General features: G+C 38.5%; 1 protein-coding gene across 1 annotated transcript in view; it reads right to left on the bottom strand.

Annotated features, from left to right (window-relative positions):
- timeless (timeless circadian clock) overlaps positions 1-17787 on the bottom strand; it is a 128922-nt gene that overhangs the window by 66115 nt on the left and 45020 nt on the right. Inside the window, exons 5-8 of the mRNA XM_079483180.1 lie at positions 9745-9807; positions 9565-9666; positions 2182-2337; positions 1262-1395 (exon numbers count right to left, since the gene is read on the bottom strand). Coding sequence (XP_079339306.1) covers positions 1262-1395; positions 2182-2337; positions 9565-9666; positions 9745-9807 — 455 coding nt within the window. The remainder of the gene's footprint in view (positions 1-1261; positions 1396-2181; positions 2338-9564; positions 9667-9744; positions 9808-17787) is intronic.

Genomic DNA, 17787 nt, shown 5'->3' with positions numbered 1-17787 from the left:
CTATATTATTGTTATTATTATTATTATTATTATTTACATTTACATTTATTCATTTGGCAGACGCTTTTATCCAAAGCGACTTACAAGTAGTTTTTTTTTACAGTGACACATTACTGCAGAGCAATCAGGGGTAAGGTGTCTTGCTCAAGGGCCCTTCAGTCATGACCTGCTGGCACTGAGATTAGAACCAGCAACCTTCTCATCACAAGCCCAACGCTCTAACCATTAGGCCACAACAGACCCACAACAGATTATAATTATTAATGAGCACACACACAAGCTGTACCCGCTGCATGAAGATGTGAACAAAAAACATATTAGTCCTGTTTTAATTTAGTCCTGTATACTTAGACCATCACTGGATCTGCACCGGCATACTTTCACACCCTACTACACTCCTACACCCCATCTTAATAACTAAATATATTTTCCTTAAATACTGAGTATAAACATTAAATGTCAAAGTATGGAAAGACAGCCATTAAGCGCTCGCACAATCTTATGTCTTTACTGTATGTCCTCGTTATCAGTCCTATTTATATTTAAAACAAAACCGGAATTAAGAAACATCTTTTACAATTATTTCTTCACATTTGATCTCAGGTGAAGGACACCACTTATTAATGATGTTATTTTAAAGAGGTGTTAATGATCAGTCTAAATGCTCTATACAATGAAAATGCAGCAGAGACCATAATTGGCTTTAATATCATTCTAATAATAATTGTAATTAATAATTATAGAATTATTAATTTGTAAATCTCAGTGAATCTCATGTGTGGCCATTTGTGGAGGTAAATGATGGGATCCGGGGTGTTGGGCAGTTCTACATTATTTTGTAATTTGTTAAGGCAAACAGGTATATGTTCATACACATAGGAACACTCGCAGGTGATCTGTGATTTATAACGCAAATATTGCTTACAGGTGTGCATACACACGGATTTATTAGTATGAATTATTTTGGGATACGCTATATTTGGCTTTTGGCGGCACATACAATTCTGGTAAGGATCCTAGGTACAGTTTTAAAAATGAGAATTAAATTAATGTCTTACCTGCAGGGTGACAAAAAAACAAGACGCTATAACACTGATGAGAAATCGTTTTGTTCCAACGATTCCCACAAAGCAAATGAATCATATAGAAAATAAAAGATAAAAGTAAAGGACACTGGACTGGTTGTTGACATTTTCCCCCTTGCTAGAAGTTAAGTTTACTGCATGATGCTTGTACATGCTTCTTAATGATGTTTTATCACCTGTTGCCTCTCTGCAGATTACGGCAGCGTTTTGCTTCCAGCTCTTTTCGTCTCAACAACTCCAGTTCATCTGCGTCTTTCTGTTTCTCCTCTGCAGAACGCATTTGTCCTGCATTCACCAACATCTCAGGAGTCTGAAAACGACATACAGAAAAACATATACAAACACTTAAATTTCACACATTTATATTTCAAAACTAGGAATGTTCTTTAAAACTTATAATACTGATATATTTTAAAATGAGGCTTTAGATGATATCATTAGTTATTATAAATCATTCTGGAATATTTAATTCTGTTTGGCAAGCTGCGACATTCCAAGGCAAATTATTTAGATATAATTTTATTTATTCCATAAACTACTTTCGTTTTCACAACATACATGCGCGTAAACATTAATACATATTTGCTTTCTACACATTTTGGTATTATTGCAAACTGTTCTGGCATATTGTAATTTTCAAATAATACAAATGAAAACTGTACTTCAAATTACATAATTGACAGTTTCTGACAATCCAACATAGTATTTATTTCAGTTAAGTTTCATCAGTGTACATTGCATAAAAAAACTTGCAGTAATACCGTAAACTGTCTTTCATTTCTTCCTTTTTAAATTATGACGTATGTAAAGCTGCTCTGCAACAATAAAAATGGTGAAAATCACAATATAAATTGAATTTACACAGGGAAATCCAGGTACTGTGACTCAACGTGACCTTATACAGTAAACAAAGTAAAAATAAATCTGTCTAATTAACGGATACGATTTAACCATATTGCATATCTTGTTTAAACATTAATCTAGGCCTAAGTTTGTGGAATTACAAAAATAAACAAAACTGTAAAATGTATTAATGATCAGAATATATGTTGCAGTCACAAACTGAAATGTACTGAAATAAGAGTAATGGTATCACCTGATCTTTGAACATGAGTGAGATGATCTCCAGTATGTGGAAGCTCCACTTCTGTTCACTCTGAGCACAGGCCAGAAACTTGAGCAGATCATCCAGTCCACTCATGTGAAGCGCCCACAACAGTTTATCATGAACACTGGCATCATCATCCACATTCTGCACAAGACATCAGAAAAAGTGTCCCATTCAAACTTAACTTGCAAAAAAGTTTGCAGTTTTCATTTCCATAAATGTTTTTATAAAGGGCTATTTTTGAATATATTTTAGGTACTCCTGTGGTGAAAATCAAGATTTTTTTAATGTTGTTTACATGTGGTGTTTTTATCATTCTTTAAGCCAAATTCATCATTCAAAACTATTGCTGAATATTTTCTCCATAAATCTTTTTTGCTTTTACATTTTTCAGGAAACGACGGAAAGAAGAGAAGGCAGCACGATCAGGAAAAGACTATGAGTCAGGGCTCCAAATTGGGTCGCCTGAAACGCAGTTGCGCAGTATGTCTGGAGCACTGTCCACCCAACCACAGGCTCAGACCATTTTCTCCATTAAACTGCATTTTACCAAAGACAGTTTAAATACGGTTTCAAATCGTCCTGGTTTGGAACTGTCCATGCTCCATCTATGCATGTATTAGGGGTGTGCACGACTATTCGATCTATAAAGTAAAAAACTGCTTCACCACAGGGTTAAGTTACAGCTACAGAAGACACTTGCTTTTTTTTGCTTTATTTAAAACTTCTTCGTTTACTCTGTGATTACTTTTTATAATATACATGAAAATGTATGATTTGTGGCTATGTTCCTAATAATTTGTTCACTCAGATTGCAAGTCAATTTCAATATTTAAGCTCATGCACCAGCCGCCTGGATCGCGTTATGCTCTGCTCACATCAAGCCATATCAAACCAGCAAGCAATAGCCGTAATTTTACAGTCGTCATTAACTATAGACGAGATTTACTTTAAAATAATCTTAAATTTGTTAACATAGTTTTTGCAAAAATAACTTGTATGTTGTGTGATATTTCATCATGAAAGCAAAGTCAAGAATGATTCAAATGTGCCTGGTTTCCTTTCTTTGACAAGTTTTGTGCTTAGACATTACTATTAAGCTCCTTTTCAGATCGGCTATTTTTAGCCCAGTTGTAGTCAAGACTGGTTCATTGTCTATTTTTAACAGCCTCATTACTTCAAATAACAGATTGACTTGTAATATAAATTTTAAACAGGGATACTGAAAGAATTACATATACAGTATATTTAATTTTATATTTAATGTTGATCATACAATAATACTAGGGATGCACCGAATATTAGGCCACCAAAAATGGCCCAAAAGTGCATTTTCATTTTTTGCCCGAAATACTTTTAACACCGAAACCATACGGCCGAAATGTTCTGATGACGCAAACAGAAACCGCGACCTGCTCGTGCTTGTCTGAAACGAGTGAATCTGGCCCATTCATCGCACAAATTGTCTTTAAATCTTGAAGGTTCCTTGGGCCTCTATTATGAACTTTGATCTTCAGTTCTCTCCATAGATTTTCTATGGGATTTAGGTCAGGTGATTGACTGGGCCATTCATTGTGTCCTTGGCCTTGTGTTTGGGATCATTGTCTTGCTGAATGTCCACCCCCTACCATTTTCAGCTTTCTGGTAGATGGCAGCAGAGTTATATCCAGAATGTCCCGGTACATTTCTCAATTCATCCTGCCTTAAATAATATGAAGTCTGCCGGTACCCCTTGCCGAAAAGCAGCCCCAAACCATGATGCTTCCAACCCCAAACTTAACTGTTTGTATGGTGTTCTTGGGGTGGTGGGCAGTGCCATTTCTTCTCCAAACATGGTGTGTAGGACGACTGCCACAAAGTTCAATTTTGCTTTCATCTGACCATACTTTAGTCTCCCAATAATCCACAGGCTTCTCCAAATGCTCTTTAGCAAACTTTAACCGAGCCTCAACATGCTTTTTGTTCAGCAATGGAGTCTTGCATGTGAGCGTGCATGGATGCCATGACGGTTCAGGGCATTGCTAATAGTTTTCTTTGAAACAACAGTACCTGCTGATGCAAGGTCTTCCTGAAGTTCTGCCCGAGTGGTTCTTAGCTATTGGAGAACTCTCCTGATTATTCTTTGAACTCCTTGGAGAGGGACCTGATCTTGGCCGGTTTATGGTGAACTGATGCTCTTTCCATTTCCGGATAAGCTCACAGGAACATTCAGCATTCTGGAAACGCGCCTATAACCATTCCCATCAAAATGCTTTTCAACGATAAGATTACGAATATCTACAGAGAGTTCTTTGCTTTTACCCATCATGAAGGGTAATGAGAAGCCTTTATAGGCCATCAATTAGGACTAAAGCAGCTGATATCAATTAGTACTGATAGGGGGCAGGGTTTCTCTCTCAATACTGACAGATTTCAGATGATCTCCTGGCTTTCTATGCCATTTTGCACCTTGTTATCTTCATGTGTTCAATACTTATTCCCAGTGTCATTACACTTTATTAATTATGACTCAACTTGTAAACTTGGATGTTCTGAAGATCTCTTTATATGAATTCCATAATTGGCTTGATGGCTACATCTGGTGGAAATTTTGTGTCAATAGCCCACAAAATCCCTTTACTGATAAAAATGCTGATGTGTCAAATACTTATTTTCCCCACTGTATCTTCTATATACTCTTATAGAGTGTTCACACCAAACGCAGTAAATCGTGCTATTTGCGTGTAGTTGGACGCTTGAACATTTTGTGTTTACTCACATAATTTGCGCGCAAATTTGCGTCATGGGAGGGGCTTCTGCCGCTCGCACACGACCCTACTAGAGCAAGCTCCTGATTGGTTAATGCAGCGTGAATTTTCACCAAAGTTTAGATTTTTCAGATTTGCGTCAATCACATCGCAAGTTGGTCATCGCGATCTGGGTCATGATGTATGCGGAGAACCCATGCAGAAAAGTTAGTACAAAGTCATAGCCATAAAATAAATGGTACTAATAATCCTGCGGCGCTGTTCACAGCTTTAAACTGCACCTTGACGGCCTAACTCACTACCTCTTTCCATCCACTGCTCTAATCTGTCACTAATAACTTTGTTTCGGGACTTCATGAGATGATTTTATACGATAAATACGATAAGTCTAGTTGATGACGTAGTTTCGTGCGCGACTGACTCTTTCGTGCGGAGTGAAAACAAGCATAGCGGAGGGCGGACGTGAGGTTGAGGAGGAGCTTGTTGTTAAGCGAAGAGCTACCGCTACAATTTGGAACTGGTCTGGTTATAGAAAATCAGATGCGCGCTACGAAAATGTACAAATTTTTATCCTCACTTAATTTGCCCCAAGTCACAAAAGATCAAAATAGGAAACTAAATCTCAAAAATTACGAAGGAAGAAATTATATCTGCAATTAAAAGATTAAAAAACAGAAAAGCCCCCGGTGCAGACGGTTTCAATTCCGAATGGTATAAACTCATGCAAGATCACTTGGCACCGACATTAATGGGGGCATTCAATGGGGTACTTGAAACGAAGACTATCCCTCCATCGTGGAAAGAAGCTATTATATCTATTGTCCCTAAAGAAAATAAAGACAAACTGGACTGTGGGAGCTAACGCCCCGTGAGTGTACTCAATATCGATTACAAAATATTTACTTCCGTATTATGCAAGCGTCTCGAGGCAATTTACCTGAACTCGTACACAATGACCAGACAGGCTTTATTAGAAAAAGGCAGATGCAGGACAATATTAGGAAAGCACTTCTGATAATGAAGCCTGTCAGGCAACGCAAATTAAAAACTCTTATAATAAGCTTGGACACAGAAAAAACTTTGATTCGGTACGATGGACTTTTTTATATAAAGTATTGGATGCATCTGGTTTTCATTCTGACTTGGTTGGGATAATTTCTGCACTGTACAACGAACCCACTGCCAGAGTTAAAATAAATGGGGATCTATCCTAACCTATTAAATTGGAAAGAGGAACCCGCCAGGGCTGCGGAGCATCCGCACTACTTTTCTCATTATTTATCGAGCCTTTACCTCGATGGATTAGGCAGAGCACAGAAATCCAAGGGGTTACTTTAAAATCAGTAGAACCAAGATTAGCTCTATTTGCGGACGACATTAATATTTCTGACGGACCCCAATCAGTCACTTCCTAAAGCAATGAAAATGCTGGAGGAATATGGCTCCTTTTCGGGCTATAAAATCAATATTACTAAAACTCAGGTTCTAAGGCTGAACTACAATCCGCCGATGAAGATCAAACGCACATATAAGTGGAAGTGGGAATCGGATAGCATAAAATATTTAGGGGTTGTTCTGACAGAAGTTTCGGGTGGAGGGTTTGATGATAATTACGGGCCTCTAATCTCAAAAATAAAATCAGATTTACAAAGGTGGAACAATGTCCCATTTCTAAGTTTGCACTCTAGGGTGGACTCAATTACAATGAATATCCTCCCTCGTTTCCTCTACCTCTTTCAATGTCTTCCTATTTGGTTAACCCAGAAACATTTTGATGAGTGGGATAACATATTGGCAAAATATATTTGGCAAAATAAGAGGAGTAGGATAAAATACCAAACAATACAATTGATGAAGGAGAAGGTGGGGCTGGGCCTTCCCTGTCTCAGGGACTACTATTATGCTGCTCAAATTAGACCTTTAATCTGTTTATGCTCACCCATTTACTCGGCTGGATGGAAAGCTGTTGAAGGGATTACTACAAATACTAAACCCATTTTGAACCTTTTAAGTGACAAAAACTACAAATGAATACCAATATAAATGAAGATGTTATGTATGAGTCTCTTCGGAACTACTTGGATAGAATAATGCAAATATGCAATTTAAAAGAATTGTCTAGAATTTGAAGGTGGTGCGCGTATGATTCTGACTTCAGACCAAACTCCCTTGATGGAAGATTTAAAGGTTAGGTCTCAAAAGGAATTACAACCGATTACTCTCTTATGCACAAAGGAACTTTAATGAGTTTCGAATCCCTACAGAACAAATATGGCTTGGGTCAAGACGATTTCTATAGATACTTACAGGTTAGCCATTATTTTGATCAAAATTAAAAATAGCATTGGAAAAACGCAATTTGGGGTTCCTACAGACTTTCTTAGAAACTAATTTCTTTAGAGAAATTGACGTAGTTAATACTAAGTTATACAAAGCTATTCAGGAAAACAAAAAAGCTAACACAGAGTACATTAAGAGGAGATGGGAAATGGAAGGTAATATTCAAATTTCAAATAAAAGTTGGGTGAATATATGTAGAATACAATGGAACACTACTGGCTCAGACACCTGGTGAGAGTTTTTTATCACACCAGCTCAAAAGAGACACCAGGGTAGTGGAGACTCATGCTGGAGGCTCTGTGGATCTTCAGGTGCCAATCACTACCACATTTTCTGGGACTGCCCATTGTTGAGACCTTTTTGGTCACAAATATGTGACCATATTAATCATACGTTTAGCAGTAATATACCCTGGAACTTTGAGAATGTATATTTGGGCAACGTTGATGTCAACAACTGGAGAAACAAAGACAAGAGGCTGCTTTGGATTTTACTGGCAGCGAGAAAGAAAACTATAACCAGGAAATGGTTAAAGCCGGACCTCCCGACCATCGAAGAGTGGATCAACATAACCAAAGACATTTATAACATGGAAAAGCTTTCATTTACTCTCAGGTCTCAAAAAGATATGTTTTACATAATGTGGACAAAATGGACTGAGTATGTCAAACCCATAAGGTCAGATTTTGTATGAATGTTATAGTTTTAAGTGAAAAAATTTACAAATTTTTCTGTATTGTTGCTCTTCCCTTAAATGTTCATATTAAAAATGAATAAAAAAAATGACAAAAAAAAACAAAAATCAGATGCGGAGCAAACTAACGTAATATGTGAGTTTTGCCGAAAAATAGTGGTTAAAAAGAGTGGAAACCCGTCCAATTTGTTCCACCATCTAAAACACAAACCAGAGAACGAAGTAAGTTTCAAGCAACAACTACACGTGGACCTAGGTGTAATTAAATTCCCACCTAGACGAAAATTGCCAGCGCATTTGCTAATTGCGTCTCTTATGATAAGCAAAGTCGATGGAACGAATTCAATCCATAAAAAGGAAGGAAGGAGACGGGACCCGGTGAACATAAAAGGACTTTTATTTAATAAAAGCAACGTTAATAGACGGGTGACTGCCGGCGACACACACACAAACCATAACAAAAGCCAGGCCTGGTCCTCTCTGCCACTAAGGCCTGGTCCACAATCTCATCCGTGATACGAGGCCTCGCATCCCGGCTCTCCTCCCGCCTACCTCACTACATCGTCAAATTTATTTTATTGATTTGATTTTTAATTTATCATCTTGTGTTTTGCACTATTTTGTAAAGTATTTGAAGACATCGTTTCTTTTTGATAGCAGTTTGTTTTAGAATTTGTTCCATGGGACTAGAGTGTTACAAATATAACTACCTAATTGGTGGTAGCATGTTCCACATACATCAAATTTACATTCAAAGAGTGTGTCGTTCTCACTGAACTTATTTACTTTATCAGGATTTATTTGCAGTTGTACTTGTAAATTTGAATCAAGACATGGTTGGTGATTGTTACTTTTGCTGTTGCACTATTTTTGCCACTGTTGCATCATGTGATAATATAATAATAATATATATAAATGTATATATAGTATCGTCATTGTTATCGTTATTGCAATAAATACCTGAAATTATCGGGATAATTTTTAGGCCATATCGCCCATCCCTACTGGTTGGATGTCCCTTAACATCCTGATAGAGGTCAAAATGTATTTTTATAATCATATATAGTCTGTGAAAGGAGTAGGGTCAAAAAACGCTGGACCAATTACGGTTGATGTAAACATAAACAAAAGGCATACAATACAGTGTATGACCACAGAAATAGATAAATGGGAAAATTTTAAGAGTGAAATCTTGTGGCTTGTCATATGCTATTTAATGTGTCAGTGTCACATGTTTACCGCTGTACTATAAACTATGTTGTGATGGTATTAAAGCCACAATATGTAAATTTGGAACGTCAGATGGTGCACTTTCAAAACAACAACAAAAGGAGAAGCTAAATGAGGTTACTTAGGAAAGTGGAATTATGGGACATGTGGTTTTCACCATACAGAGGCGTATGGAAATCGGCCATCATATTCACGGACGTGGTAATGAATAAATATTAAATGGAAGTAAAAAAAACTTTTTTTTAAATATAAAAACGATTTCTGTTGTTAATTATTATTCAATATATCAAATGATTGACTATTTATTATTTCAAATGATTCAACATCTGTATGTATGTATGTAAAAGACAGTGAACTCACCTTTTCCTCAAAGGGGTCTGCAGGGATGTGCAGCACATTTCTCACCAGCAGCAATATTCTCTCTATAAGTAAATTATATTCTTCAGCTCTTTCCTCCCATCCCTTAGAAGAAAAACAAGACATATAGGAGGAAAGTTACAAAGAAAAAACAAACAAAAAAACAGTAGATTTGATACTTACCAGTTGCAGAAGGTTGTAAAGCGTCTCACTCAGCACAGTAAAAACCTTCTCATCTGCAAACGCCTGCAAGCAAAGCAAATATTTGTTATAGTCAAATCAGCAGAAGTCAATAGATAATAATAGTAATGTGTTGGGGCTTCCAGTGAAATCATGCCTGAATGTGGTCTCTGAGAAATTATGGTTAATAAACTTAAGGAATTACTAAAAAAAAAAGTGTTATCTTAGTCTTGCATGCTGGAGAGGAGTTCATCCAGCAGACAGGCTTAATCTTTTGTGAAAGTTGAAAGAACATTTTGAAAGGAGCGAAATTTCAGAGTATATTAACCCTGAAATGAGGGAAGCTCTGGGTTTTCAGTTTCAGAATGCAAGAAACTATGTCACACCCGAGAAAGCCCTTTTCTAAAAGAGAGGTTACCACTTCTCAGAGTCCGTAACATAGTAACTTTCTCTGTGAACCCAACTTGGTCAGGAGCAGCTTTTCTTTGATAAACCCAGGGTTTATATCCATCTCCTCCCCTTTTAAAGCGCAAGTGGTGTACCTCATTCATTCATTTAATAGTCAATCGTTGCACACATTTTGATCACACAGAGACCATGGGCCATCTCACTGACTAATATGTCATGTGCTTTTATAGAGGATCCTGTATGTGAAGTGTCTGCAGTAATTCATAAGGATGTACTTTGATTTCAGGAAAGCAATTTAGGATGTGGAATTTTGTCATTTCCCTGTGCATTTTATTAAAATTGTAGCCTTTTTCTTTACAGTGAATTAGATATATCAAAACACTAACATCAGCCATCATGACCGTGTGTTACATCAGAGCATATTATTTCCCTTACATTTTCTCACAAATGCTAGCTTTCTATGGAGGATGACAAATTACATAATAAATTGTATAAATCAGTGCTCTACAGTGCGAGTGTTTCACTCGCATTTGCGCCTAAAAATAGTGCAAACTTGTTTGCGAACTTGAAAAATAATTTACGAGCACAGTGTGCGAGTGACGGCTGTCCTCAAACTGAACAACAGTGCGATGAACAAGCAAGAGGACGTGAGTGACACTGACAGCCAGGGTCGCAACTGCGCGATGTGAACGTAGCATGATGACGCGCTTAACATTATGCAAATGAGAGCGACGATTCGCTACCAATGAGCCAATCACTGAATTAGTGTGGGAATGTGCGGGAACTGTTGGATTTTAAGCGGAAAGAGAGTCGAGTGAGGTAAAAACTGGAAAGATAAAATTGGAAAGAAAATGAAGAACATACGTTTTTATTTTAAGCAAAAAAGAGATGAGGAGAAAGAAGAATCAGGGGAGGGGGATATGGAAGGTTCAACTAACTTTAACGACGTTTCTTCACAAGATTTACAAGAAGTTGAGAACAACTTTAGCGAACCTGTGGTGACTAGCGCTGTCACGTCAACATCCACTGGAGCCGGCAAAGGGAGATCATATACATTTAATGTCAATTGGCTTAAGATTTTCCCATGGCTGGATTTTGAGAACAACCTCATGTTCTGCAAATATTGTAGAGGGCAGAAACAGGCTGGCAACTCGTTGTTCGTGTCAGGAAATCCACATTTGAAAAAGGATAGCGTAACGAAGCATAACATCTCGCGGAGGCATATTCAGTGTAGAGACCTGTACCTGTTAAGACAGGAGAAACCATCGAGCACGGTGTCAGCAGCCTTGAAAAGACAAGTGCTGCTATCTGAGGAGGAGAAGAGGAGGCAGCTGAAAATAAAGATAAACATCGCATACTTCATTGCGAAAGAAGAGGAACCTTTCGTCAAATTTGGGCCCCTTATTAGACTCCACCACAAAAACGGAGTTGACATTAATCCCACATACGACAATGATGTAAAATGTGCGGAGATGATCGGTCAAATTGCTGACATAATGAGAGAGGGCCTGTCAGCGAAGCTGGTCGGACAACAGACCCTTGAGCACTCCCATGCCATAGGTAAGTTGTTTCTCTTTATAGGCTATATTCTTGTGTAAAGTTGAATATTGCTGCAATAATGATAAAACTTCGTCTTCGGGGTAACGTTATAAAGTAAATTAAGTAAATTTCCGTTGCTTACAATCACTTCGCTACAACTTCATATCTGTGTGGGCTTTTACCGGTGCACATGATGTAGCAGCTAATTACACCAATTATTTTTTATAAGCTAATAATTTATTTAACTTAATCAACAGATTTAATAATAATTTGAAATAATCGAAATAATCAGTTGCAGCACTAAAGCTAAATCATATGCGCAATGGAGATATAGCCTAATTTATTTTGTCAGAAAGACTTCTGTATAACTTAATTGTTTTTTTGTGTTGTAATTCGAGGTGTTTTGGATGCCACAAAGGCCGCATTTTGTGCTGTTTGCCCAGAAGAGGATGGAGGGTCATGGATGGAGAAGTGCATCTCCTTTGGGGCAGATGGTGCCTCCGTGAACATGGGCCACCGTGGGGGAGTGATTGCCCATCTGCAGAGAGAGGCAGGGAGGCATATAATACCAATCCACTGTATGCCACATAGGTTTGTAAATAAATAATAATGAAAAAGAATTCTCTATGATTTATTTGTATTTGCTATTAGAGGATGTTAAACAATGCATATAATGTATTATAGCTCCATTTATACTAATTTATAAGTATTACTATTCTGTAAACATATTTAGAAATACTCATTACGTATACTGCATTATAAGAACAGATATAGTTAAATTTATATTATATTTATAAGTACTTTAGGCATGAGTTTTAAAGTTTTAGTACTTTAAGCATACATAAGTAGCCTAATTATAAAGATAATATAAATGTGACTACAACTGTTCCTATAATGCAGTATAGGTTTTAATGAGTCTTTATAAATATATTTATATAATAGTAATACTTACTTATGAGTGTAAATGGGGCTATAATTCAATATAAGCATGATCTTAATAGAAAGTGTTACTGAAAATTCCACAAAATTATTGTTTTAGGTTGGCACTTATTTTCTTACTTTCACAGGCTGGAGCTGGCAATACTGACCGTTCAAAAGAAAGAGACAAAGGTGTCGGTTGTGTATGATCTTCTACATCTGATATGGAAGACTTATCACTTCAGCGGAAAATCCAAACGAGAGCTCTATGGTCTCGGACAAGAGCTTGGTGTGGATATTTGTACACCAGCTAGCGTCAAGGGAACTCGCTGGATCCCCCATGTCCACAGAGCCCTCAAAGTGTTCTTGCGGCATGGACAAGAGGACCTTGCCAATGACCAAGGCCAGTACTCAGTTGTTCTGCAGCACATGGAGCACCTGGCTGTAGCATCACCAACAGCGGAAGTTCAAGGCCGGGCAAAAAAGGTCAGTTTTACTTAGTAAATATAATAACACTAATTTACAAAAATAAGTTCAAAAGTCAAAAGAACTTTTAGAATCAAGTAATTGACAAATGTCTAAGGAGAAAAAAAATCAACTTAAATTAACTAACACGTTTACTCACTACTTCCAGATAAAGCGGGAAATGGAGAATGCACTCTTTTGTGTATTCTGCCATTTTCTCTCTGACATGTTTGAGGAGCTATCCTCACTTAGCCTCACCTTGCAAAGGAATGACCTGATCCTCCCCCAAGCAACATCAGAGTTGAGGAAGAGAGTGACCAGACTGGAAGCACTTAAGTTTAGGGCAAAGGCAGGAGGCATGCTGGAGAAGATCAAGACAGTGTTCGCTCAGCAGCAGGGTGATGAGATGGGATTCCAGGTGTGTTAGGATGAGAGTTTGTTAGGATGTAAGAGAAATCTATGATTAAGACAGATTCTTAGTGGGAGAATCAATGTTTTCATTGCACAATACAAGAGGATAAGGAGGGAAATGTAGTGAAGATTGGAGAAGTCTTTAAAAAAATAGAGACAGACAAATGGCCAGACATTTCATTGTGTGTTGGTGTGTGTCTGCCTCTCGCTATGTGTGTGTGTGACGTGTGTGTTATTTCTGTTTTAGGGAATAACACTGAAGGGGAATCTGAAAGGCTTAACAGACCTCACTAACCCCCAGCTGAGGCAGCACATGGAGGCGGCCATCAACATTGGCGTGGGAGACCTCAAAGCCAGGTTTGGTGGTTTGCTGAAGGATGAGAGTGCCCAGACCCCAGTGGAGTCTTTCAGAGTGCTTAACCCTGACACATGGCCAGAAGACCAGGCCAGCCTTCTCACCTTTGGTGATGATGATGTGGCAGACCTGGTGAGGCATTTTAAGGAGCCTCTGGAGAGGTAAGAATTTATTTGACACTGCTTTGCCATTGAGACACTGTTATTTTCACATATTTGCAAACTCAATTGCTCTGTTCAAACTTGCAGATCGGGGTGCAACTTGGCTGCAATCCAGGATGAGTGGCAGGGCCTTAAAACCCTAGTCAGCCACAATTTCAAAGACAAGTCTTACAGTGGCCTGTGGGAGACCATGTTGACAAAGGACCCCTACAGGCTTGATTATAAGGTAGGCCAAAAGTACTGAGTGGTTGCATATGGTATCCTTCTAAGGTTGGTTTTGATAAGTTAATGGTAAGAGTTTAAATGAAATTGAAAAGTATCTTCTTTTCTCTAGAACATACTTGAGTTGGTGCAGATTATGCTGGTGCTGCCCATTTCAGCCGCCCAGTGTAAGCGAGGCTTCTCTGCGCAGAATCGCATTAAGACTTCGTCAAGAAGCTGCCTTGGGGTCTCAACCACAAAAGACCTGATGAGGATCAGCCTGGAGGGGCCTTCTGTGGAGGAGTTTGATCCCACTCCTGCTGTGAACCGGTGGCTGACCTCCAAGCGTTCCAGACGACCAACATATAAAAGCAACTGGACAACTGATATCCTTTGCATCTGATATACCAATTTTGCACAGGCAGTATATGCATGAAATTTGTTCAGTTGTTTAATAAACTAATTAAAAAATAATAATTTTGTACTGTGCTCCTAAATTTCTTTGTGTGCTCCTAAATTTTTTCATTTAAGAGCACATGTACTCCTCGGGAAAAGTTAGCGTAGAGCCCTGTAAATAAAGTGCACGAATAAAGAAATGAATAAATACAGACATAAATGCAGAAATTAAGCGATATTGGTAATAAACAAATTTGGACGTGCAGCCATTCCTACCCAAATCTGCTCCGAGCAGAGGTTCGAACCACTAATCAGTCTCACTTTGACACAAGAGTCTGACGCCCTAAGAGAGTGTCCTATACACTAGGGATGCACCGATACCAGTATACCAAAGACCGATACCTCACGTGACGTAATTGACAGAACGTTCCAGTGCACACAGAGACACCTGCCGTAGCAGACACAATGTCATAGAGTGTTCACACCTAAATCGCGCTATTCGTGTGTAGTTGGATGCTTGAACATTTTGAGTTTACTCGCTTCAAGCCGCCTCATTCGCGTGAATCGCACCGCAAGTAGGTCTATCGCGTCTCTGCATTGACTTAGTTTTTTTTCAATTGCTAACATCCTTTTGTCCAATCTGTAATCACATTTTTAAAACTCTAAACACAATTAACACAACATCGGTCTGTTGTGGCCATACCATTAACAAAATTCATGTTTTCACAAAATGCAATAATTTAGCACGTTTCTAGAATGCCTACATTTTCTTTACATATAAGCATAGCCAATACCAAAATCATGGATCTTTATAGTGTTTTTTACAAATGCTTAAACGCAGCATGCCAGAAATGAAGACCTATTGTTCCAAACCAAAGATACAGTATAAAATCTCTACTTCTGCAACAATATCAGCTCCAAAGTACTGAAATAAATATTTTAAAAATATATTCATACAGCTGATAAGCATTTGTACGGTAAATTACTGATAATTAGAGTAAGCCAGACCAGGGAGAGGACGAGATGGACCAGGGAGAGGACGAGATGGACCAGGGAGAGGAAGAGATGGACCAGGGAGAGGAAGAGATGGACCAGGGAGAGGAAGAGATGGACCAGGGAGAGGAAGAGATGGACCAGGGAGAGGAAGAGATGGACTAGTTGGACCAGGACAAGGAGAGGTAGGGGAAGAGGAGTAAGAATGCGTGGTGCTGTTCAAAGGACAGTAAGAGCTGTTGTCACAGATGAAATCAGAGACACCATCATTTGATTTGATTTGATTTAATTCAATTTATTGTCATTACACACAAACCATGGTCTATCATTGAGAGTGGCTGGTGAAAGAGTCCAGCCTAATCTCAGACGGTCAACCGTTGCTTCCATTATCTGGATTTTTCAACAAACCAACAGGTAAGTCATGTGTTTGATTAGAGCTATCAATGCAGTTGCTATTTACTGTATCAAAATATCACAATGTGTGCTGGCCACCAGAAGTTACAAATACAAATATAGCTGCAAGCAGCGATTCCCGGGTTCGAGCAGTCTAAAGCGTCAAGATTGTTCCGAATGAAGAGAACTAGCGGCCAAAAGGCGCTGCCTTTAGTAGGTGACCTCAGAGCTAGTTCTTGAGATATGGCCATTTTATTGTAAAAGGCTCCGCATAATTAGAACTTTTGGCGTGCGTCCCTTATCGACCTTGAAAGGAAATTTCAACTTTTTTTCGATAGTTATTGACATTCACACTCCACAGAAGTCGTCTGCATTGGTTTGGTTCCGATCGGTCAAAAAACCAAGGACTAGTTCGCGAAAGTAGTTTTTTGACATCATCGGCGATAACTCACGAAGCGTTTGTTTGACAGAAGTGGTTCCAGAGGCAAAGTTGTTCAGAATGAGGAGAGCTATCATATGATGTAAATAGTTTGAGTATATGTCAAATGTCAAGTGATACACAATTGTTTTTGCAACCAAAAACACGTAAATTTAGCCATTTTTACTGTTATAGCGCCACCTAGTGTCCAAACGCCGCGCCCTTACGTATGTGACCTCTGAGTGATGGTCTTCACATATGTTTCAAGCCCCATGATGATATCTCTAATAGTTATTGAGTTATGGCCATTTTAATGTAATAGGCCCCGCCCATTTTTTATTTTGATGCCCCTAAGCAACCTTGAAAGGAAATTTCAACTTTCTTTCGATAATTATTGACAACCACACTCCACAGAAGTCATCTGAATCGGTTTGGTTCCGATTAATCGAAAAACCTAGGACAAGTTCGTGAAAGTAGGTTTTTGATATCATCGGCAATAACTCACAAACCGTTGGTTTGACAGAAGTAGTTCCAGAGGCAAAGTTGTTCAGAATGAGGAGAGCTATCATATGATGTAAATAGTTTGGGTATATGTGAAATGTCACGTGATACACAATTGTTTTTGCAACCAAAAACACGTCAATTTAGCCATTTTTGCTGTTATAGCGCCAACTAGTGTCCAAACGACTTGCCCTTACGTATGTGACCTCTGAGTGATGGTATTCACATATGTTTCAAGCCCCATGATGATATCTCTAATAGTTATTGAGTTATGGCCATTTTAATGTAATAGGCCCCGCCCATTTTTTATTTTGATGCCCCTAAGCAACCTTGAAAGGAAATTTCAACTTTCTTTCGATAATTATTGACAACCACACTCCACAGAAGTCATCTGAATCGGTTTGGTTCCAATTAATCGAAAAACCTAGGACAAGTTCGTGAAAGTAGGTTTTTTGACATCATCGGCGATAACTCACGAACTGTTTGATCGACAGAAGCGGTTCCAGAGGCAAAGTTGTTCAGAATGAGAAGAGCTTTCATATGATGTAAATAGTTTGAGTATATGTCAAATGTCACGTGATACACAATTGTCTAAGCACTGCAAAAACGTTTTTTCGCCCCCAGTGGCCGAATGAGTTCATATTTCTTACAGACCTTCAGGACCACGAGTCGAACAAGCCCAGCGAGTGTCGTTTCAATCGGCCCCCGTTAACCCTGTCTAATGAGGAATCAAAATTCATTGGCCGATGGCGGCCATGTTTTTTGAGAAACGCCAAAGTCCTTTTATACAGTCACGGTGCATGACACAAAGACACACCATACCAAATAATAAGTCGATCGGGCAAACGGTTGGGTAGTTATAGCCTTCATGTATGTTATAGCGCCAC

This window comes from Barbatula barbatula (assembly GCF_947034865.1).
Source record: "Barbatula barbatula genome assembly, chromosome: 20".
NCBI classification, from domain to species: Eukaryota; Metazoa; Chordata; class Actinopteri; order Cypriniformes; family Nemacheilidae; genus Barbatula; species Barbatula barbatula.
The sequence above is the reverse complement of the archived record's forward strand: the minus strand, read 5'-3'. Positions and strand labels throughout refer to the sequence as shown.